Source organism: Aythya ferina (genome assembly GCF_964211825.1).
Source record: "Aythya ferina genome assembly, chromosome: 3".
Classification (NCBI taxonomy): domain Eukaryota; kingdom Metazoa; phylum Chordata; class Aves; order Anseriformes; family Anatidae; genus Aythya; species Aythya ferina.
The window spans coordinates 61,810,553-61,830,469 of record NC_140298.1 but is presented as its reverse complement, the minus strand read 5'-3'; the positions used below and the strand labels follow the sequence as shown (position 1 = coordinate 61,830,469).

General features: G+C 37.5%; 1 protein-coding gene across 2 annotated transcripts in view; it reads left to right on the top strand.

The window, feature by feature from the left end:
- Positions 1–19,917, top strand: part of RNGTT (RNA guanylyltransferase and 5'-phosphatase) — a 180,700-nt gene that overhangs the window by 40,750 nt on the left and 120,033 nt on the right. For both annotated transcript variants that reach the window (XM_084514322.1, XM_084514323.1), the window contains exons 9-10: positions 9,493–9,628; positions 18,264–18,335. In XM_084514322.1, the coding sequence (XP_084370448.1) occupies positions 9,493–9,628; positions 18,264–18,335 (208 nt within the window). The remainder of the gene's footprint in view (positions 1–9,492; positions 9,629–18,263; positions 18,336–19,917) is intronic.

Sequence of the window (19,917 nt, the reverse complement as noted above, 5' to 3'; positions counted from 1 at the left end):
GGAGGCATGAGGAGAAAAATAAAATGGTATTGAGTGAGGTAACGGTGGAGGGGACCAACAAATAGTAAAGGTTATGAGGAACAGTAACTTGTATGAGCTGTCAGATGTCTGTTGTTCTGTAGTGGTAACTTGCACAAAGTGTATATATTCAGGGGAATACCAACTTCAAGAGGTTTTGTGGTCTCAAATAAGCAAAATTAGGCATAGCACTTTGATTGTAATATGAGGTGATCAGTAAGACGAGATTTTTTTTATTTTCCTTACAAGCATCAGGTCAGGGTAGTGAGATGGAATAGCTTGGATGAGTGATTCAGAACATAAAGCTGGATGTTGGGAAACTTCAAAATTATCATGATATTGCATATTGGCATAGCGGATAAGCTAGGGTAACTTTCTTGATTATCGTGAGTGTTAGAAAGCATTCATTATTTAGGAAAGATGCAAAATAAAGTCTGAGGGTTAACACGTTTTCTTAATGGCTGAAGGATAGAAAAATAGTATGGAATCTGTGTTTTTAGAAAATCACTACGGGATTGTTAAGATAAATTTCTGAGTAACTGTGAATCTGCTTCAGATACTCATCTTAACTAGAATTGTTGTGTAAGCACGCTTTAGTATCTAATGCCAGTTGTGTGTCTAGATCTCCACTGATGTAGTAAGAGGTTAGGCAACACAATTATTGAAGCCTAGGGAGCTGTTAATGTCACCCTGAAGTAGACACCTTACAACTAGGAAACTTAATCAGAAGCTGAATTCCACCTTCTCTTTCCGGGATTAGTTGGAGAAGAATTTATTTATTGACAAGTAGAGGTGCTTCTGGTTGTATTGAGAGAGATGTTTATTTACTAAGTAGCAGCATATAACGCAGTATTTTAATATTGAGAAAATTAAAAAAAAATAAAATCTTGATTGTAGAGGGTAAGTTTGGTTCATTGATGAAAAGGCTTTGCTTTAAATTTAAAGCATTGTGGATGCAATGAAAGGTAACAGTAGGTCGGTAATATTTCTTTCTAGATTGACAGATTTGGATAAATGAAGGGAACTAAATAAAGGGGTCAGGAGGAGGGAGGAATTCAGTCTCCAGTAGAGAGGAGTTTCATTTCTTCTGAGTGCATTCATTTAAGTTGCAGTTCATATGCCATGTAAATGATTTTTTTTTTTTTTTAATTATTCTTCTTAAGGAAGGAATAGTGTCAGATCTCATGCCTATGAACCTTGACGAAATTTTTGATTTATTACAGAGACTGGATCTAATGAAGTTTGCTCTAATTGCAGGACAGGTCAAGAATGGGTTGAATGGGTTGAAAGAAAATGGCAGTGGGAGGTCTTGGAAGAAAATATATGGAAAGCCATAAGTGGAGGTCCTGAATATCAGGTGTTGGGACCGGTTTTATGTTCTTAATAAGATAATTTTTGAAACAGAAACCAAATATGTTCTGACAAACAAATAAAGAGGCAAGTCACTGAAGACACTGAGGAGCAAAATAATAAAGTGGAAGGATATTTAGTTGCAGAAAATGCAAGGTCATGAATACAAAATACTGGAGCTGGAGGCTGTTAATTGGAAGTTACTGTCAGTCAGAAGCTACTTAGTTTTTGGTTAAAATATTGCGAGAAGAGTTGATAATAGAACTTAACCTAGAAGTATTTGAGAGAAATAGGAAGCGTTGGTATGTTCAGAGCAGTCTGACTCCCAGGGGGCCTGTGTGTAGTTTTCTACTTTTTTTTTATTTTCCTTCAGAATTTGGATTACCACGTCAGGTACGTAATGCCACAGCTGCTTACGTGTAGCTGCTTCATGCTGTCAGGTACACTATTTGCTTGCACAAACGAAAGTGTGAGTACGAACATGAAAATGCTATTTGTGACATAGCTGCTAGTGTGCTAATTAGAAAGTTACTGTTTTCCTTTTGTTTGCACAATGGAAATAATATTCTGAATCTTCCCAGAACTTCCTCTGTTAGTGTCCCTGTGTCCAGGTTTTGTCATCCTTCAGGAGCCAGTCAGAAGCGGTGACCATTGCCAGCAGCAATTAATGTGAGAAGGAAGCAAGCTGCGCCTTCCCCGTTTCTTGGGGCTTTAGGGTGTATTGCTCCATCTGCCACAGGCCAACTACAAACTCATCTAATTTAGACTGTTACTCTGGTCCCAGCACAATCTGGATTGAGGCCAGGACGTGGAACTGAAACAGCTTAGTGACACAGATAGACAATCTCCTAGTGTTGGTGGATAAAGGACACCGATTTATTTTCATTCTCCTGGCCCTTTCTACAGCATCTGATGCGTCTGGCCAGCGGTTGATGCTGTCTTGTCAGAAAGGGGTGGCAGGATCCTAAGTAAAGTGCTTGAATGGCGTGGCCTCATCCTAGGTGATGTATCTAAGGAGTGGCAGCACACTCATGATTTTGAAGTGTTGCCAGTCATAAAAGGAAATTAAGAAATGAAAAATGATACATACAACAGCGTTTTGTTGTTGCCTGTGCGTCAGCCAACACGTTAGCGATACTAATTGCTATTCTGAATTGGGTAAGGCTTGTTTGTGTGGGAGGACTAAGCTTTCCCAAAGCTGAGTTTTAGCCTGTGTAATGAACTCCCATGGGAATGAAGAGCTGCCGTGCTTTTGCACTTAAGAGCAGACGATGGAATTCCTTGAGCTTTTCCTTCTTTAATGTGCAGTACAGACACAAGCATCTTTAAGGGGGAAAAAAAGAAAGCATCGTCAATGCCCTGTCAAAATAATAATAAACAGTGATATAGCCCATCTAAAGAAATACTGTGGGACAAAGAAAGCTCCTGTATGAGCTGCGTTTTTAAGCCTCCTTTAAAAATTATTACTAATCCATTTACTATATGTAGGGTGTTTTGTTTTGTTTTTTTCAGATTTTTTTTTGTGTGTGTTAGAAGAGGTCTCAAATTTTGAGAAAGCTGTGTTACGTGTTTTAATGTTCTTAAGGTTTCAGAACTCCTTCAGGGTAGTACAAAATTAACATGGATTGCCTTAGCGATAGAGTAGTTGCTGGGATTTTGGTTGGGAGAGAGAATTGGAACATAGGTAGGGCGTACGGTAAGATGATGTCAGTGGCAAAGCTCCTTTGAACATCTAGGAAACCGATTCAGCATTGCATTTGCACATATATATTTATGGCTAAATGTCAGGATCTGTGTTGAGTATTTTCAGAGCCAAATTTGTTGGTGCTAATCGGATGGGAAAGAGGAATGAGGCTGCACGCTCTGGTGAATGCGGTGTTGGGTTTGGAGCTTGGGAGATGTGATCCTGCTCATTCCTGATTGTAGGTCAAGGGGAAACGAAGTAATTTGCCGTATTTTGGCTCAAAGAATATTTTCCCTGAGGGGTACTTTAAAATTTAATGGTGAAAAAAAACATCTATATGAAGTAGAAAAGTGAGTTTTTAAACTTATTTTCAATACAGCTTGAGTCAGCCATTGAGCTGAGTGAAAACCACCACCACAACAAAAACTGAAAATGGAATTTTGATAAAATAGTTCCTCCAACACGTATTTTGTGCCCAACTGATGTGGACTGCGTGAAGAAGATATGTGAAGGCAAACCTGGGCCTTTGAAACAGTTGCCTTTACTTGGGCATGCTAGAAATAATTGATTTCTGAAGAGAACTTCTCAGGGTGATGTTTGGTGGTTGACGTTCTTTAAAGATTGAAGTTATTATACGCTAGTAAGTGCTTTGGAGATCTGCCTGTCTAATGCCAAGAGGTGTAATTCTTTTCCTATGAAATTGTCATCCTATTTTCTTGAATCATCTTGTTACTACTAATGTCTGATTAGAATTAGTAATGAGCCTTGCCTCAGGACCAGAAATGAATGGGGGAAAAAAAAAAAAGGTTTTAATGAAACTTTAGATTGTATGATTTCTATGAGTGTAGATACTTTGCCTGCTGGTGAGATTAACCAGCATGGACACTGTGACCCTTTTTTCTTTAACTCACTTGTTAAAACTTTGGCTGCAATGAAAATTGGTTGGTTTGTAGTGGGTAGATTGGCAGTTTGGAGAGGTGATGTTTGTCATTCAGACACGATTCTCTAGTTTTACGTAAAGTTACCGAAGGTAAATGACCAGTTCTGTCTTTACTCTTGTATTGGTGCTCCAGTCTTTTTCTTTTATTCACTTGCCTTGCTTTAAATTCGTACTGAGCTGTCTGATACAGGACCGTGTCATCTTGTGTACTTGCAGGGAATCTCATACAATGGGGCCTCCTTCCTAATTGGAGCTTTTTGGGTGCTCACACAATGGAGATAATTAGTAATAAGTGTACAGCTGTAATTGCAAGTAGTGTTCACAGTATGCAATACAATACATGGCGGTTAAGCTCCTATATGCCATGTTAGTTCCTATTGAACGTATTTGAGAAATGGATGTTATTCTTTCTTTGCCAATGTGGTGCTGCCAAGGGGCTTACTCTGCCTTCAGGTTTGCGTGCTGGTAAGGCTAATACCTTAATTACCTTCTTCAAATATCAGCTGTCAGGACACATCCAGGTAATGTTCAGAAATGATCAGCAGTCTACAAGATTTCTCCAAGAAGGCTTGAAGTGTGCTTGGAGAAAACGTGAAGCCTGACGTTAAACATGTGAACTTACACCTTTTAATTTAAATAACAAAAATAGAAAATCTCATTAATTAATAAACTCAATTTAACCAAAACCTTGGCGTGGTTATGTAGCTCATTTGTTGTTTTTTTTTTTGTACACTTTCAGTTATCAGCTACTCATAGAAGACTTGTGAGTTGTTAGTCCATCCTTGACCAGATTTCTTCCATTTAATGTTGGTAACAATTTATGTTTTGATGAATTCTGTTGTTTGGAACAGATTCAGAGTTTTTATGTATAGAACATTTATTTTATTTACATCAAGTGAGTTTGTCCACACTTCTCTCAAGTCATGCTTTCTGTAATCACAGTGACACTGAATTTCTTCTCTAGATAATTGAAATACCTACCTTTTAAACTCAAAGAAACAAAACTCTTTAGGCAGTCTTGGAAATTTCTTAGAAGTTTTAATAGAAGACCTAAGGAATTATCTAGCTTTGTTTTGGTTATTAGTTGAATAAAGTTACTCACTTCTAGTGGCTAAATTACAGCAAGTATTTTGTAGCCAATTTGCAGAAAAATATTTCTATGTTTGACACCTGTAGGATTATTATGTGGATTAAAGTTATGTCTTTATAGTGTACAAAAATATTCTAGATGTGTATAATGCATCTCAAAGAGCCAGACTGGCTTTGCAATAGGATAACAGCCCTCCATAAAGAAACCAGCTGCCATCCCAGCCACTGCATCCCCTACAGCTCTTAGGCAGTGGAATAGGTCACTTCTGTCGTTGTGTGAGCTCGTAATCAAAACGGATGGATTTGAAGCACAAGAGAGACTTAAAGGAATGGATGATTTCATGGCTTAGTTCTAATCAGAGCAATGTGATGTTTTGTTGCAAATGTGAATTCTAATTTTGGCCTTGCTTTCGGATAATTGCTGTTAGCATTACCGTACGCTGCCTAAAATATGGCAAGTTCCTGAAAGCATACATATATTTTAAACCTACCTTTTCTCTTGGCAGCCTTGCTGCTCTTTTTCATGTGTGTTGCACAACAGGAGAGCAGATGATCTATAAAATCCTGCTCTAAATTACTGAAGTCTTTTACTGAGTCTCTCTTAAAGACTGGGATTTATTCTTAGCCTCGAGGTAGAACTAAAATCAAGTTGAAGACAATATTTTTTTGGGGGAAATACCCTCTCTGTGTGCTAATAATGTTCAAAAACTTGAAATTCTTGCACAAAACTTTCCAGTTTGATACTGGATATCATTAGCTTTGGGATGTGCAATTTAATTGTAGTTGTCTTTAGGAGGAGATTCTCAACAAAGTGGATCCAGGGACTTGAAAGATTCCTCAAATCTTTCACTTCACTTAAGTTTCACTTAACAAGGTCCAACTATGAAAAATATTTGCACAATATCCTGCTATAAATGGAATGCCAGGCAAAAGTAAGTTGCTCGAGTTAACTTGCTGGCTGGTTATGTAGCTTAGGAGTAAAACGAAATTTTTTCTTAGAAGCAAAAAATGGTACTGTTAAGTGTGCGATCCTGGGTGTTTGGTGGCCATTGGTATGTGTTACTTTTTTATAACTGATTTTTACAGGTAGTGAAACTGTGGTTTTTCCTGTCAGTGCTAAAATGGAAAAACAAGAAACTGTGATCTAAAAAAACTTTTTTTTTTTTTTTTAAATTTTTTTTTTGCTTGTGCTGATTACTTTCCAAGTTAACGTTAATACTTACTGGTTGTAACCAGTAAGATAAATAAGATGTATAAGATAACACTAGTTTGAGCTTTTGAGCTAAATTTTATGCATTTGCTTGCTGGTAGGTAGGTTTGACCGAAGTTTGATTTCTAAAATTTTAAAGCCGTTAAGGTTTTGGAGAGTTGTTCTTCACTATATTGAGCTGTTCTCTGACTTTTGGATTAGGAATTCAGGGGTAACTTTGTCCCTTTTGTTGGGCTGAGATAAATAAGAATAATATAATTACCTGCACTTTTAATTTATATATGTGTAAAGGAATGTGTGGCACAGCTTTCCCTCAAAACTACAAGCTGAATTGAAATAACTTTAAAATAACCAGTGTTTTTCTGTTTTGAGAAAGCTCTGATACTTAAAGTGAACGTGATGATAATTTAAATACAATCTACTATGCAGGGAGAGTAGAAGTTCATATAGTTTATATAGCCTGTGCTCTAAAACAAAGAGAATGTGCTTAACTCTTCTCACGAAAGAGAAAAGCACAGAGAGAAGATAGGTGAATATTGTGAGATATGTTTGAAACAAGCTGTTTCCAAAGGCAGTTGTGGGAAACAGTTCAAAGATAGACCTAAGCATAGATGTTTGTAATTTGGAGATTTTCTGTGTCAAGGTGGTGGATGAGATAATGCAATAGATTTCTTCTGTTTCCTTTTTTTTTTTTTCAGCTCTAGTTTGCAGAGAGTAAAACGTTAATGTGCTGTGTATGCCTGTGTTTCCTTGCTACGACTGAATGTATTAAATCTGTATATTAAAGTAGTTTATTAAATTGGGGGGGATGTTTTCAGTCTTCTAGCTTTAAAAGGAAAAAACAAAAACAAACAAAACCTTCTCAAAACTCGCATCTGAATCAGTCTAGTGCCTTGCTCCTGCACAGCAGGTCTTCTGTAGCTGGTAAGTGCAACTATATTATCATGAGATCCATACAAAAGGGCCTAAAATTGGCTCATTTATTGTCATGAGACCAGTTTTTTGTCTTCAAAGTGTATGCATTCTCACTTGCGCTCTAAAGTAAGTATAATTGTGATTTCTTGTGGTCTTTGATTGGAAATCCGTTGTGTGCAATCCTTAAGTCCTGTATTTTTCTTGCTGTTTAGAATGTGATATAAATACCTAAAAATGAAACAGTTGAAAAAGAGATTATGAGAGAGGAGATGTAACGTTAGTGTCATGGTTTGAAAGAGCAGGAATCTCAACAGTAATTGGGGACCTATCCCAATTTTAAATAAATCACCATAGATTTTGAGTGAAAGACCTAAAGAAAGTGGTGTTGTTAATCTTCCTTTTGATGTTTGACTAACAGATTTCTGTGAAACCTTCTGTATGTCCTCTGAACCTGTAGCTGTTGTAGATGGCTGAAAACAAACCTTTTGACTATTTTCTTTAAAATCAGTCATAAGACCTCTTACCAAAACAATACTTGTGTCATCATTACAAATGTGATACAGTAAGTGCTATATCTTTCGAAGTATTAGAACTTGCTTCTGATGTTGATTTCTCATTGAGGCAAATTGCAATGAAAGCATGTGCTTAAGACAGTAAAGAGTGTGTGAGCGTGGTAGAGATGGTCAGTTAAGCTTACTTAAATTTAAAAATAGCGTACATAATTTTTCCCTCATTTACATACCTCTTTCTCCCTGCCCATGGTTTCTTTAATTTTTGAGGAAAAACACAACCTGCTTTTTAAAATTAGTTTTAAGTACATTTGCGTGGTTTGAAGAGCTAATCTTGTCTGTAGGTTATTCTTGCTTCTAAAGAACTGGCATCAAGTCATCTAGTTAAAGGCATATATTGAATTATTTTTTTCATAGACCATCTTGTACAGCTTTTGGTTCTCTTGAAGTTGCATTAATTTAATCTACTCCTATCCCTCCCAAAGACTTCAGTATTTCTGCACCTACACGTCATCTTTATCTTTGTGCAACGCATACATAACATCTCGATGTACTGTGGAGAAATATTGGTTAAGCTGATCTATAGTGTGTTATGATTGAAGTCTTATCACTGGAAGGAAGTACTTATTTAAGCTGCATGGGTGAATCTGTGCTCCTGTAATCAGATTTACTGATTTCGAGAGGTGGGATTTGTGCTGGCAACAGCTGAGCTGCCTGTGTAGACCAAGCACCTGAAGGGTTTCTGGGGGATGCTTGCTGCTTTGTTCTGACAGCAGAAATCCTGTGGGCATTACTTGTAAGAGTGATGGTGAATTACAGAAAAGACTTCTGATAACTCATTATTTCTTCAGAACCAGGACTTCCCAAGGAGAATTAGTTGAATTATGAAAAGTAATTTTTGTATGCTTCCCAGCACAGTTAGTGTATTTGAGGACTACTAAACGTATGAAAAGTTCTTTACTGAAAGGAGACTTCAAAAATATGCCTTCTCTGTTTCAAAGTATTTTGGTGTTGATGATGAAACTCCTGTAATCTTTGACTTTTAGTTCACTGTTTTTCATCGCATACAGAACGTAAACCGTATAGGATTAGAACAATCTTCTGTGGGTTTAGCACAAAGAGGTCTTAAATTCTTGACTTGGGCTCCCAAGTGCTGTCATAATGTAAGGATTTTTTAATTTTTTTTTTTTTTTAAGAAAACTTGGACGTTTGCATCTGAACCAAGCTCACAAATTGCTTGTGATAGCACAGTATGCTTTGGGGTTTTCTTTATGTGTACTGTGACAGAAGAATGTTCCTTATCTAACTTCCTAGTGCTTTAATGAAAAGAGGTTTGATATCTGGCTGAGACTTTGTAGTACTGCAGGGTTGGATAGTCAGGAAAAGATGTTTCTTTGAATTAAGCTTTACAGATTTATAATGGGTAAAGTTCTTGCCCACTCAATAAAAAAAAAATTGGAGTGAAAGGTTTTTTAGTTAAATCTAACTGAATTAGCCTCATGCATTTCTTACAGTGTTTTGAAATCTCTATTCTTTATTAATTTTATCTTTACACAGTGACATTCATGTAGGTATATTTTAAACTTTTATTCTGAACTTTCTTGGTGATAGTTGGATCAAACTAACTGCTTTTTTGAAGCAATAAGTTTCAATTTTAAACTATAAAAAGTTCCTTTCTAAATGCTCTCTTATAACATCTGTCAGGATTGTTTTTCAACACGATAAATTAAATAGATCTAGAGGATGCATCTTTAACATCTTAACATTGTCATTGCAGGTACATGATGCTTGTTGATGGCAAGAATGAAGTTTACATGATTGATCGAGACAATTCAATTTTTCACGTATCTAATCTGGAATTTCCATTTCGCAAAGATCTTCGGACACATCTAACAAACACTCTTCTAGATGGGGTAAGGAGCGTACTGTATAATAATTGTAATGATTTCAGCAATTTATTTTTGTTCAGAAACAGCACCAAGTTTTTTAGGCTTGGATCAGTGAATCATGGGATTTAGGAGTAATAGATTCAGCCACTGGCTGAATGTGGGAATCATGCTGTTCATAAGTCACTTTTTATCTACAGAATAGCAATGATAACTGCTCTGGGGGGAGCTGTTTACTTGTCTTTGAAATAAATCAAGGTATTGAGATGACATTCTCTGAGTATGAGAAAAAGCTTGAAAAGAATCTAAAGAAATAAATGCAGAACATCATCTCTCATTATAGCTTTATGTTTTGATTCGGTAAACATAGTGAATTTAACCCAGTTAATGTAAATATTTGTAAAATTTGATAAAATTTTGATATTTTGATAGACTTGTAAACTTATGTTTTTGCTTCTGTCATCTCTATTTTCAACTAATTTGAATTAATGACTAATTTAGAAATGGTTTAGTTGTTTGACTGAAACATTTCTAAGCAGTCATGCTAATTTAGATTATGTAAATGTGCTAATGAACTTTGTTAGCTAGTTGTAAAACAAGCTGTAAAACCTCTGTGTTTGCTAAAAAGCTCTCCTGGAGCGTTCTTAATTGCTAAGCTTTTCAGTACAGTAGCCACAAGAAGAGAATATTTCTTCTTCGACCTCCCTATTTTAGCAGAAGAAAAGAACGACATTAGCTCTTCTACCCTGGCAGGTGTTTGGTATATGAATGCACTTTCTTATCGTGTTTCAGTAGCAGTGGAGTTGTTCTACCTTGCTGTCTCTCTTGCTTGGTAAAATGCTGAATATCTGGGTTGCTCTTCTATATTGGTCTTCTGAAGCTCAGTGCACCTTTCACGTATGGAAGGCCATATTGTCATTGTCACTGTTACTTTCTTTCCTTTCTCAGGCCTTTGTTGTCAGTATACTTGAAATGTCACTTTTGTGTCTGGCGTGTCTTACTGAATACACATGGGAAGCATATGGAAATGGATCTGTGCATCAGGCACAGCATTGCGAGCTGGCTGAGGGCAGTGGCTGTCCTGCTCTGCTCTGCGCTGGTGCGGCCTCACCTTGAGCACCCTGTGCAGTTTGGGGCGCCACAGTGTTAAAAGGCCACAGAGGTGTTAGGAAGCCTCCAAAGGAGGGCTATGAAGATGGTGAAGGGCCTAGAGGGGATGACATATGAGTCAGACAGCTGAGGTCCCTTGGTTTATTCAGCCTTGGTTTGTTCAGGAGGCTGAGGGGAGGCCTCATGGTGGCCTGCAGCTCCCTCACGAGGGGAGCGGAGGGGCAGGCGCTGAGCTCTGCTCTCTGGAGACAGCGACAGGACCCGAGGGAACGGCATGGAGCTGGGACAGGGGAGGGTCAGGCTGGGGGTTAGGGAAAGGGTCTGCACCCAGAGGGTGGTTGGGCAGTGGGACAGGCTCCCCAGGGCAGTGGGCACAGCACCGAGCCTGATGGAGTTCAAGAAGTGTTTGGAGAACGCTCTCAGACACATGGCTTGGTTTTTGGGTGGTCCTGTGCAGAGCCAGGAGTTGGACTCAGTGGCCCTTGTGGGTCACAACGCTTTCCAGTTCAGGATGTTCTGTGATCGTTCAATTCTGTGTGAGGAGCGTTGTTGCAAGGTATAAACGTAATGTCGGAGAAGCAGGTAATGGAATACTTCCCACTGCCTTTTGCTTTACTGAAAAATTGAGAGCATACTGTGGTAAATGTGATGTTCTCAGCTCAAAAGGGGTTGCACAAGCTGTCATGTCTGGAAGGAGCCAGGCAGGTTCCTAACCACGTATGTAAGGATATTCAAAATATTCTTAATAGCATACATTAGGCTCCATACTGTTGAGGTAAGATGGGTACTATTTTTTCTTTCTGCTCCTTCTAAGGCTCTTGAAAAAAAGCAATGGCTTGCCAGTGTCCGTATGCTGCAATCCTCTTTTGTTGAAGAGAGTTCCTCCCATTCTTCCCATCTAGGAATTATTAATTCCTAACCCAAACAACGCTTGTGGATGATAGCAGAGCTTCTGAAACTGCAGTTGAATCCCTTGCTGAAATTGCCTGTGGTCAGTACACTTCACATAGTTCTTTCAGTGATGTGCCCCTTGTGGCCCATGGGCTAAACAGGATGAACACTCTGTCAGGACATGTTTCAGAGCTCTGCTCACACTGACTTCATCTGTCAGGTGAGAAGACAGTCAGTGGGAGTGAGAGTGCTCAGCTCACCACTCTCCAAAACATTTGAGCCCAAGGGTTTGCACTCTTTCTTCTTTTCCCTCACCCTTTAGCTGTGATGTTGAAGGAGTATCCAAAGGTTGAAGAAAGCGTTGGCTCTATAAGTATACAGGGAAGCATGAGAAAAAACTGGAGCTTGCTCTTCTGAAGCTGTTGTTTTTTTCAGCCTGCACGGCTAAATAACACATGCAATGCTTTATTAAAGTACTTTGCTATACCAGGACTTTGGGGCAGAGGGGAGGGGGAAGTGTAGTCCATAGCTATAGTTCATTAAATCATATTTCACAAGCAGCTAAACTTGTTGAAATGACAGATGTTTTCCGATGAGGTGAACACCCAGTTAGCTTTAAACCAACAGTATCTTTAAAAGGAAAAATCTGCTTTTTGACATTGATTAGAATCTTCAGGTGTTACTGGCTAGGAGTCCATGAAATAGCTTTGATGGATGCCTATAGAGAAAAAGGAGATTGAAAGAAGGTGCATACAAAAGTTGAGATAGAAAGGAGAAGATTTGAGATTTTTATTTATAATGGATGAAGATCTATGTGTGCAGAATCATCCTGCTAATAATGATCAGCTGATACACGGAATAAAGTGTACTTTTTTGTAGGAACTGAGTTTGGGAAGGACCTTAATAGTTTCAGGAAGAAATTCTACTGAATTGCCCTTTAAGAAGGAAAATTACAATGCCAGACTGCCACTGGAGGAGGTACAGGAAGAATTGATAAGTTAGGGAGAGATTTCAGATGGTTTTGAGAATTTAAAGCTTACTGCACAAATATATTTCACATTATTCTGGTCATAAACCAGTGAAGAATAAGCTGTAAAGTATGTTCTGTCCATATGATGCCTTTGTTTTCCTTATAGGCACCTTGAATTGTGCAGTGCTTTCCTGCCGAGGAAAGTGACTCAGAGTTTTATTAGAAATGAAGACTTCATGGAGTAAGAGCTGCACCTTATTACTGAGATATGGTGAAGTTTTCAGGCTGAGGTTGGGCAAGTCATCTATCTCAGAGTTAAATTATAGGTTGCCTTTGACTTCATTGTCTCTCACCACAGAATTGTAAAGGAGCAAATAGTTTGCTGTCATTGCTTTGTAGCAATTGGTTTATTAGGAAGTCTTTGGAAAGGATTATTTAAATAGTTCTTCAGGGGCACGGCTTCTCTCTTCTGTGTCTTAAAACAGGTGATTTACTAAGGTGGGCTAATATGCATATGGTGGATGGCAGGGGAGCACATATATTGGTGTCTATGTAAACGTGGCAGTGACTGTGAGGCATGTGAGAGGGGCTCTGATCTGGCATTTTGTGACTCCCATGTTCGTAGTTTGTCTCTTAAGAATAAAAAGTTGAAAGAATTTACAGCCAGTCATTAGTTGCATCACACATTCACAGTTACCTAGGGTATGAGCTGTAACTTCTCCTAATTTGTTGCTTTGTAAAAGTTTGGTTGTTAAAGTTTATTTGAATATTTCACTCTTGGCATAAAACTAGTGTGTTTTTTTTTTTGTTTGTTTGTTTTATAAAGTAAAAAGCAAAATGAAATGAAGTCTTGGTTGAGTAATGAACCTTGAGATAAAACTAAAATCTTTGGATGGATAAACACTTCCATAGTGCAGACTTTTAAGTTACTTTGTGTGGTCAGTTAAATAATAATAATAAAAATAAAAAGTTTGGAATATATTTCTTTTCAATTGCAATTCATTTCAACAGGTCTGATGCTAGAACTTATTTACTGTTTGAAGTATCAGAAGCTTAACTTTGAAATTCAATATTTCTTTAATGTTCATGCCAAGAGATAATTTTCATAACTGTTCCTTTACTCTGAATATATGCATGATTTCTTAATCTATGGGAAGAAAAATTTGGCTTTTTTGCATTAACATATTTTGCTAATTAATACTGTTGGAATTAATTCTTTAATTACAGGTTGACATAGTTCATACTTACTCTCCTTGAAGTAGCTTTTTTGCTTTCAGAGAATGATAACATAGAATGAAGTGCCCAAATGGCATTGCACTGCATTAATCCTGAAAGTGTAAGAAAGAAGAAAAGAAAATAGATGAATTCTAACTCATCAGTGCCATGCAGTGAAACAGTTGCACGTGTTCAGAATACAAAAGATTAAGTAGTCTCTCCAACTTTATTCAGAGCGACAATGCATAAAACTTTGGTAATTTCCATGAATTCAGTGAACTCTTAACTTGCTTTAAGGCTTCTGATGTCAGCCTTTCATGCGGTTGTCTTTGAGAATCTCAAATGCATTTAGGGTTCACTTCAAGCTGAAATTACTTGCGAACAGTTCTTACTGTGATCAATTACATCTCGGGTGACGAGAGATTTTCCGCAATACTTCGTGCTCATCTCCAGTCCTTCAGTTGTGTTTATTCCTCCGGCATGGAAGAAAGTTTTCTGCAAAGCTCATTAAAACTAATTTGAACGCTACCTACAGGTGACTAGCATAATATGAGGTATTCCTCTAGAAAGCCAAATGTTTTGTCTTTCTACCACAGTCTGAGGGAATGAATGAAGTGCATCAATGGTTTTGGCTGCCATGCAAGAAAGCTAGTTACTTGCAAAAAGTTTTTTGATATTGTACACAGCTTTGGAACAATTTAGTAGATAATGCAGAGATGTCCTTAGGCTTGAAATATTTTCTTCCTTTGAATTGCTATTTAATATCTGTGTGAACAAGGGCTCATTTTAAATATACAGTATATAAAACTGTTTTTGTACACTGTATATTTAAGTGTATAAAAAGTATTTTTTCAACTAATGAGATAAGATGTGATCTCTGAGCTGTCAGGACATTCCCATCATTTCACAAATAAAACTAACTGTCAGTCATCTGTGTTTGGGAGCAAAACATTGGGTGTTCAAAACTGCTCACAAGTGTGGCAGAACATGCAGTGAAATTCAGCTCGGTGAGGGTTTTCTTAGAGACAGTACTAAAAGAAAACACACACTTCTGTTTGTTTGTTTGTTTGTTTTTCCAAGCATTTAAGGCTGTCATGTTATATTACTTAAATTTTAAAACAGCAACAGTGGTATAGGCATACATGTTGTTATATATCATAAATGTACATCAATCTCAGATGCCTTTTTTGGCATCCTTGAACCCTCCTTGTCTTCAAGTCAAATAAATGGAAGGTTTCAGCCACTCTGCCCTTTATGTCCTTTTGGTGGAGTGCCTGACATGTGACGTCCTAGATGGATGTGGCTCTCCTAGAGCTTTAATTTAAAACCTACTGGGTGCATGAACGCGGGGAGCAATGCACACTGATGATGTCCTGCAGAACTGCAGTCAGTGTAGGGTGAGAACCTTTCACGTTCCTGTGTCAGTACAGACCTTGTGTATTTGTAAGCTCTGTCAGGAATGGCACAGCTTACAACTCGGAGTTTGCAAAATCTGGCACCTTGTGCAGTATAGTTGTTTTTTTTTTTTATTTTTTTAAAGCTCTTTGTATTCCTGAAAGACAGCAGTGACTAGAATTGCATTGAAGGTAGATGGATAAAGGGAAAGGCAAGGGATAAGAGGAAAAGGAGCAATAAGCAGATGTGTGATTGGGTCTGACTCCATACTCTGTTTCAACCAAACGCACATTCTGTAAGTTACTGGTAAGATGAGATCCTTTGCTTTGTGATCAAATTTTTGACTATTTTAAGTCCAAGTTGCTTGCTAGATAAGTTATTCATGGAAAGACGGGGGGTTCCCTGAGCTGTCAGTCCACCATCGTTCTTTTTGGTTTGTGTCCAGCTCCATGCTTTTAGCACAGTTGCTGTTTCTGATAGCTGTAAGACTCTGCACTGCAGCACCAGAGAAGAAGATTAACACCAGCACAGTTTTCCAGATTACATTAAAGAAACTGGTTATTGGACCTCCTTCTGCAAACCTGCAGGTTAAGCTAGTATCTGAAGTGGCAGCTAATGAACAAGTGGTAAAAATCAGATTTCCTAGTAGTGGTAACATGGAAACACCCCACAGTGCCTGTAAACCTACACAGGGTATATAAAATGCAGTGCACGGGTGCAGGTGTATCTTGTGGATAGTTTTGTGTTCTGTTATGTTGCCATGTGAATGTTTTTCATTTGAAGATTTTAGGTATCTAGAAATCGGCTTAAATGTAGCCTCATAGTATCAGGTTATTAATCAGATCAGAATGAGTGAGTTTGAATTTGATGAGTTCTTCAAATAGTTCATATTTCCATGAACTTGCTTCTGAGATCTAATCCCTGAGGTGTTGTTCAATTCTTGCAATTTCAAGAAAGGCTCTGAAATCAGCGTCTTAAATAACGATGTGTTAGAGTACTTTTAATCTGAATCATTCCTATGAGCACATTGCAGCTCTTGCCTTATGACAGTTATATTGGCGTAACTAATGGAGCAGCCAACGCCGGTGTCGTGATGGAGATGAGCAAGACGGGAATTTGTCATCTCTGCTACCGAAGCACATCGCGTTACCCTGCGTTTGGTAGTGGGGATTTCAGTCAGGATCTGCACAGAGAACAAGAGGCAGGGACGAGGAAGAAAAGAAATGGAAATGTGGCAAAAGGAGGCTGGCCTAACCTGTAATAGGGTGAAAAGGTTTATACACATGTGAAGTAGAGAAAAAAATATATATATATATATTTGTGAGTTAAAACTAAATGTTCCAGAGAAAACTTAAAGATCACGCATGGTCCTCTTGGCTGTATTTTATAATTAGTTTTAAAAAGGATATCCAGAGATTCAGATTTTAGAAAATTAGACTTCAAATCTTTTCATACCAGGCCCTGGCATGTTTTCAGGGTTTTGTATACAAATGCTAGCTTTGCAGCATTCAGATTAGTCATTCAGAGTATCTTTCGGGCTTGGCCATGAAAAAACAATCTCCATTTCTGTATTCACTTTATAAAAGATGAGATTTAAAAAAAAAAAAAAAAAAAAAAAAGACAACTTCTGCTTCCCTATTGTTATTTGAGAACAATAGGTTTGAGTTTTCTAGTTAAGCTTTAAGTGCCTCAAGCTTTGTATTTACTTTGAAACAAATTTACATTTTCAAACTGCTTGCTTATTTTTTTTTAAAGCCAAATGTGATTAAATTCTAGGTACAATTCAAGAAGTTTGGTATGTGCACAGACTTAAAATTAATCTTACAATGAAAATCTTGTTAGAGTTCACTTTGTGGAAGTTAGGGACTCTAAGAGAAGTTGCGATGTTGGGTTGTAACACAAAAATGCTCTTGAACTAGCAGGGAACATTTAAATGAATTTGAGTTGATGTAAAGTTCTCTTTGGGATTAATTAATGAGTGCATTGCTTTGTTTTTGTCATGTTATAGTGAAATATTTTTATCTTTTATCTTTTATTGTTTCATGTCATGTATGTGAATTTGGAACTCTCTCTTTTTTTTTTTTTTTTTTATTGGCAGCAAAAAGTCCTTAAATACAAGTATCTTAATAACCAGTAATTGGGTGGTGGAGAGCAGGATGGAGGAAGACACGTAGTATTTAGAGAAGTGAATAGTTTGTTTATTTTTTAATATTTTATACATATATAATATTTTATTATTTAGAGAAATGAGTATTTCAAAATTGTGCCTGAGAAAGATTTACCAATTGGTTGACTGCTACCATTTTCAATCGTGACTAATTTACATGAAACTAAATCATTTGTATTAGTTTAATCAACTAATAATCTGTGTCTAATTCATATCCCAAGTCTGAGTACAGATGTAAGTGTCAGCATTTAAGGTACATATATTTATTGTATGATGATCATTAGTAGACTTTCTCCTTGCGAGTTATTTTCAAGGTGTATTACCAGCATTTATTGAATTGTAACAAGCTTCATGTGATACAGATGCTATCTGTGATACTTCCATTTGAAGGAACCCTGCTGCTGAGTCACAATGCAACGTTCAAAGAAATTTCACTTGTCACCGCTGCTTAGAACACAGCTAATGTGAAATGATCCCAGCTGAACATAGAAAATGGATGTTAATGCTTGTTCTTAGCTTGTTTACTGGTTCTTCTTGTAGGTGAGATTTCCAAAATCGGTTAGTTGATTTAGGATTGCAGTTTTTACTGAGGTTTTTAAAAACACATTATTCTCTCAAGGAAAGTAATGATTTTGAAAGCTGTGGAGAAACTAATGGGTAAGTGTTGCAGATCAAAATGTGGAACCTTAGGACAGCTCCTTGGCTTCTTGCTGAATGCTTCATGAGGAATTTAGGGCAATAATACTTCTATAATGCTGACATACTATAAAATATATTTGATATAAAAATGTGGCCATTATTCAATTACATCATGCTCACAGGTATACTCACTAAATATAAATGCTAGGTAAAAATGTGCTAACTATTTTTTTGTATTCATGAGATAAACCTAAATGTCTTTTTGTTTGTTTTAGGAAATGATCATTGACAAGGTTAACGGACAGGTTGTTCCTCGGTACTTGATATATGACATTATTAAGTTTAATGTAAGTACTTTTGGTTTTATTGGTTTTATCATTAGTTATTGATTCTCATTTCTGTTTTAATCTCATCTGTATTATTAAGAGTTTGAGAATAAGCCTTAGCACCAAGAGTGTCTGGGTATTTTGCAGGTCAATAAAATGCAGCGCATCAGAATTAAGATCGAAAGCAGCCTGCTAATAGGCATTGATTCATTTCCATGTGATGGTGGTTTGAAACAGTCTGCTAAACACTGTGTGAAAATTTCCCATTTCTAGAATGTGTCTGAAATATAGAGAGTGAAAATTGAGAGTGGATGGAGAAGCTAGCCTGTCAGTGGCATACATGTTACCCGAGCATCACAGCGCTCCTTGCTAGGCTACTCCATCACCTGCTTCTCAAATTTCTCTTTGAAACCAGGCATCTGGTCCTCTAATAGTTGTGCTCAACAGCAGACTCTCCTGTTTACGCTGGCTGTAGGGCAAATATGTGAGAAAGAAAAACGTTGTGGAAAAGGAGAAGCCTGTTTTGACAGCTAGAAATCAAATCTCTGGTTGCAGCAGAGAACTGTTGAAAAATGGGGAGAACAAGAAACTTTTTTTTTACAGCAGCTTTCAAATATGGTAAGTGGCTGAAAGTCACCAAAGAGCTATTGTATGTTACCTTTGTAGATTTTTTTTTGTTTAATTTCTTGTATTTATCCCTCCAAAGTCATGATATATGTGAAATTTGAAGATGGCCTTATGAAAGGGCCTCCTATTTGAAGCTTATTTGAAGAACTAAACTCGACAGTATGTTTCACTTGTTACCACTTATGAAATAAATTTTCTGGTGATTTCTCTAGTTATGGGTAAGGAAAAGAAAATGTGTTTCAGGAAGGATCAATTTAAACATATATCTTTAAAATAATGTTGTGAAAACAAAATGTGTGTGCTGTTTTTTGCTGGGATAAAGTTATTTTCTTCCTAGTAGCTGATAAGGTGCTGTGTTTTGGCTTTGTTACCAAACCAGTGTTGACAGTTCATCAGTGTTCCAGGTGTTGCTGAGCACAGCTTGCACAATGTCTGACTCTTTTTTTGCTTTTCGTGCTGCCCTGCCAGTGAGGAGGCTGAGAGCTGGGGGGATGCAGCCAGGACAGCTGGCCCAGACTGACCAAAGGGATGTCCCATACCATGTGATTTTGTGCTTGGAATTAAAAGCTGGGAGAAAGGAGGAGAATGGGGGGCATTCAGAGTTATGGCACTTGTTTTCCCAAAGGAACTGTTAGGTGTGCTGGAGCCTGCTTTCCTGGAAATGGGGGGGAATTTCGTGGAAATTGGGGGAATTACAGACTGAGCCATGGTACTAGACACAAAAAAAAAATGATGGTGGTATGTTGGGAAGCATAGTCATTTTTCCTTTTTTTTTTTTTTTCCACTTGTTCCACCACCTGTGATTCCATGTTTATTTTCCTTCTTGTTGTTCCTCATTTCTACTCTTAATGTCTAACTTGCCACTCACTGCTGTTACTTTCCCTGGGAAAAATAATGGAAAGGTAAGAAATGAACAGTCTGCCCTCAGTTTGGCATATGCTGTCCTACCAAAGTTGTAAATACTTTGGTGCAGTGT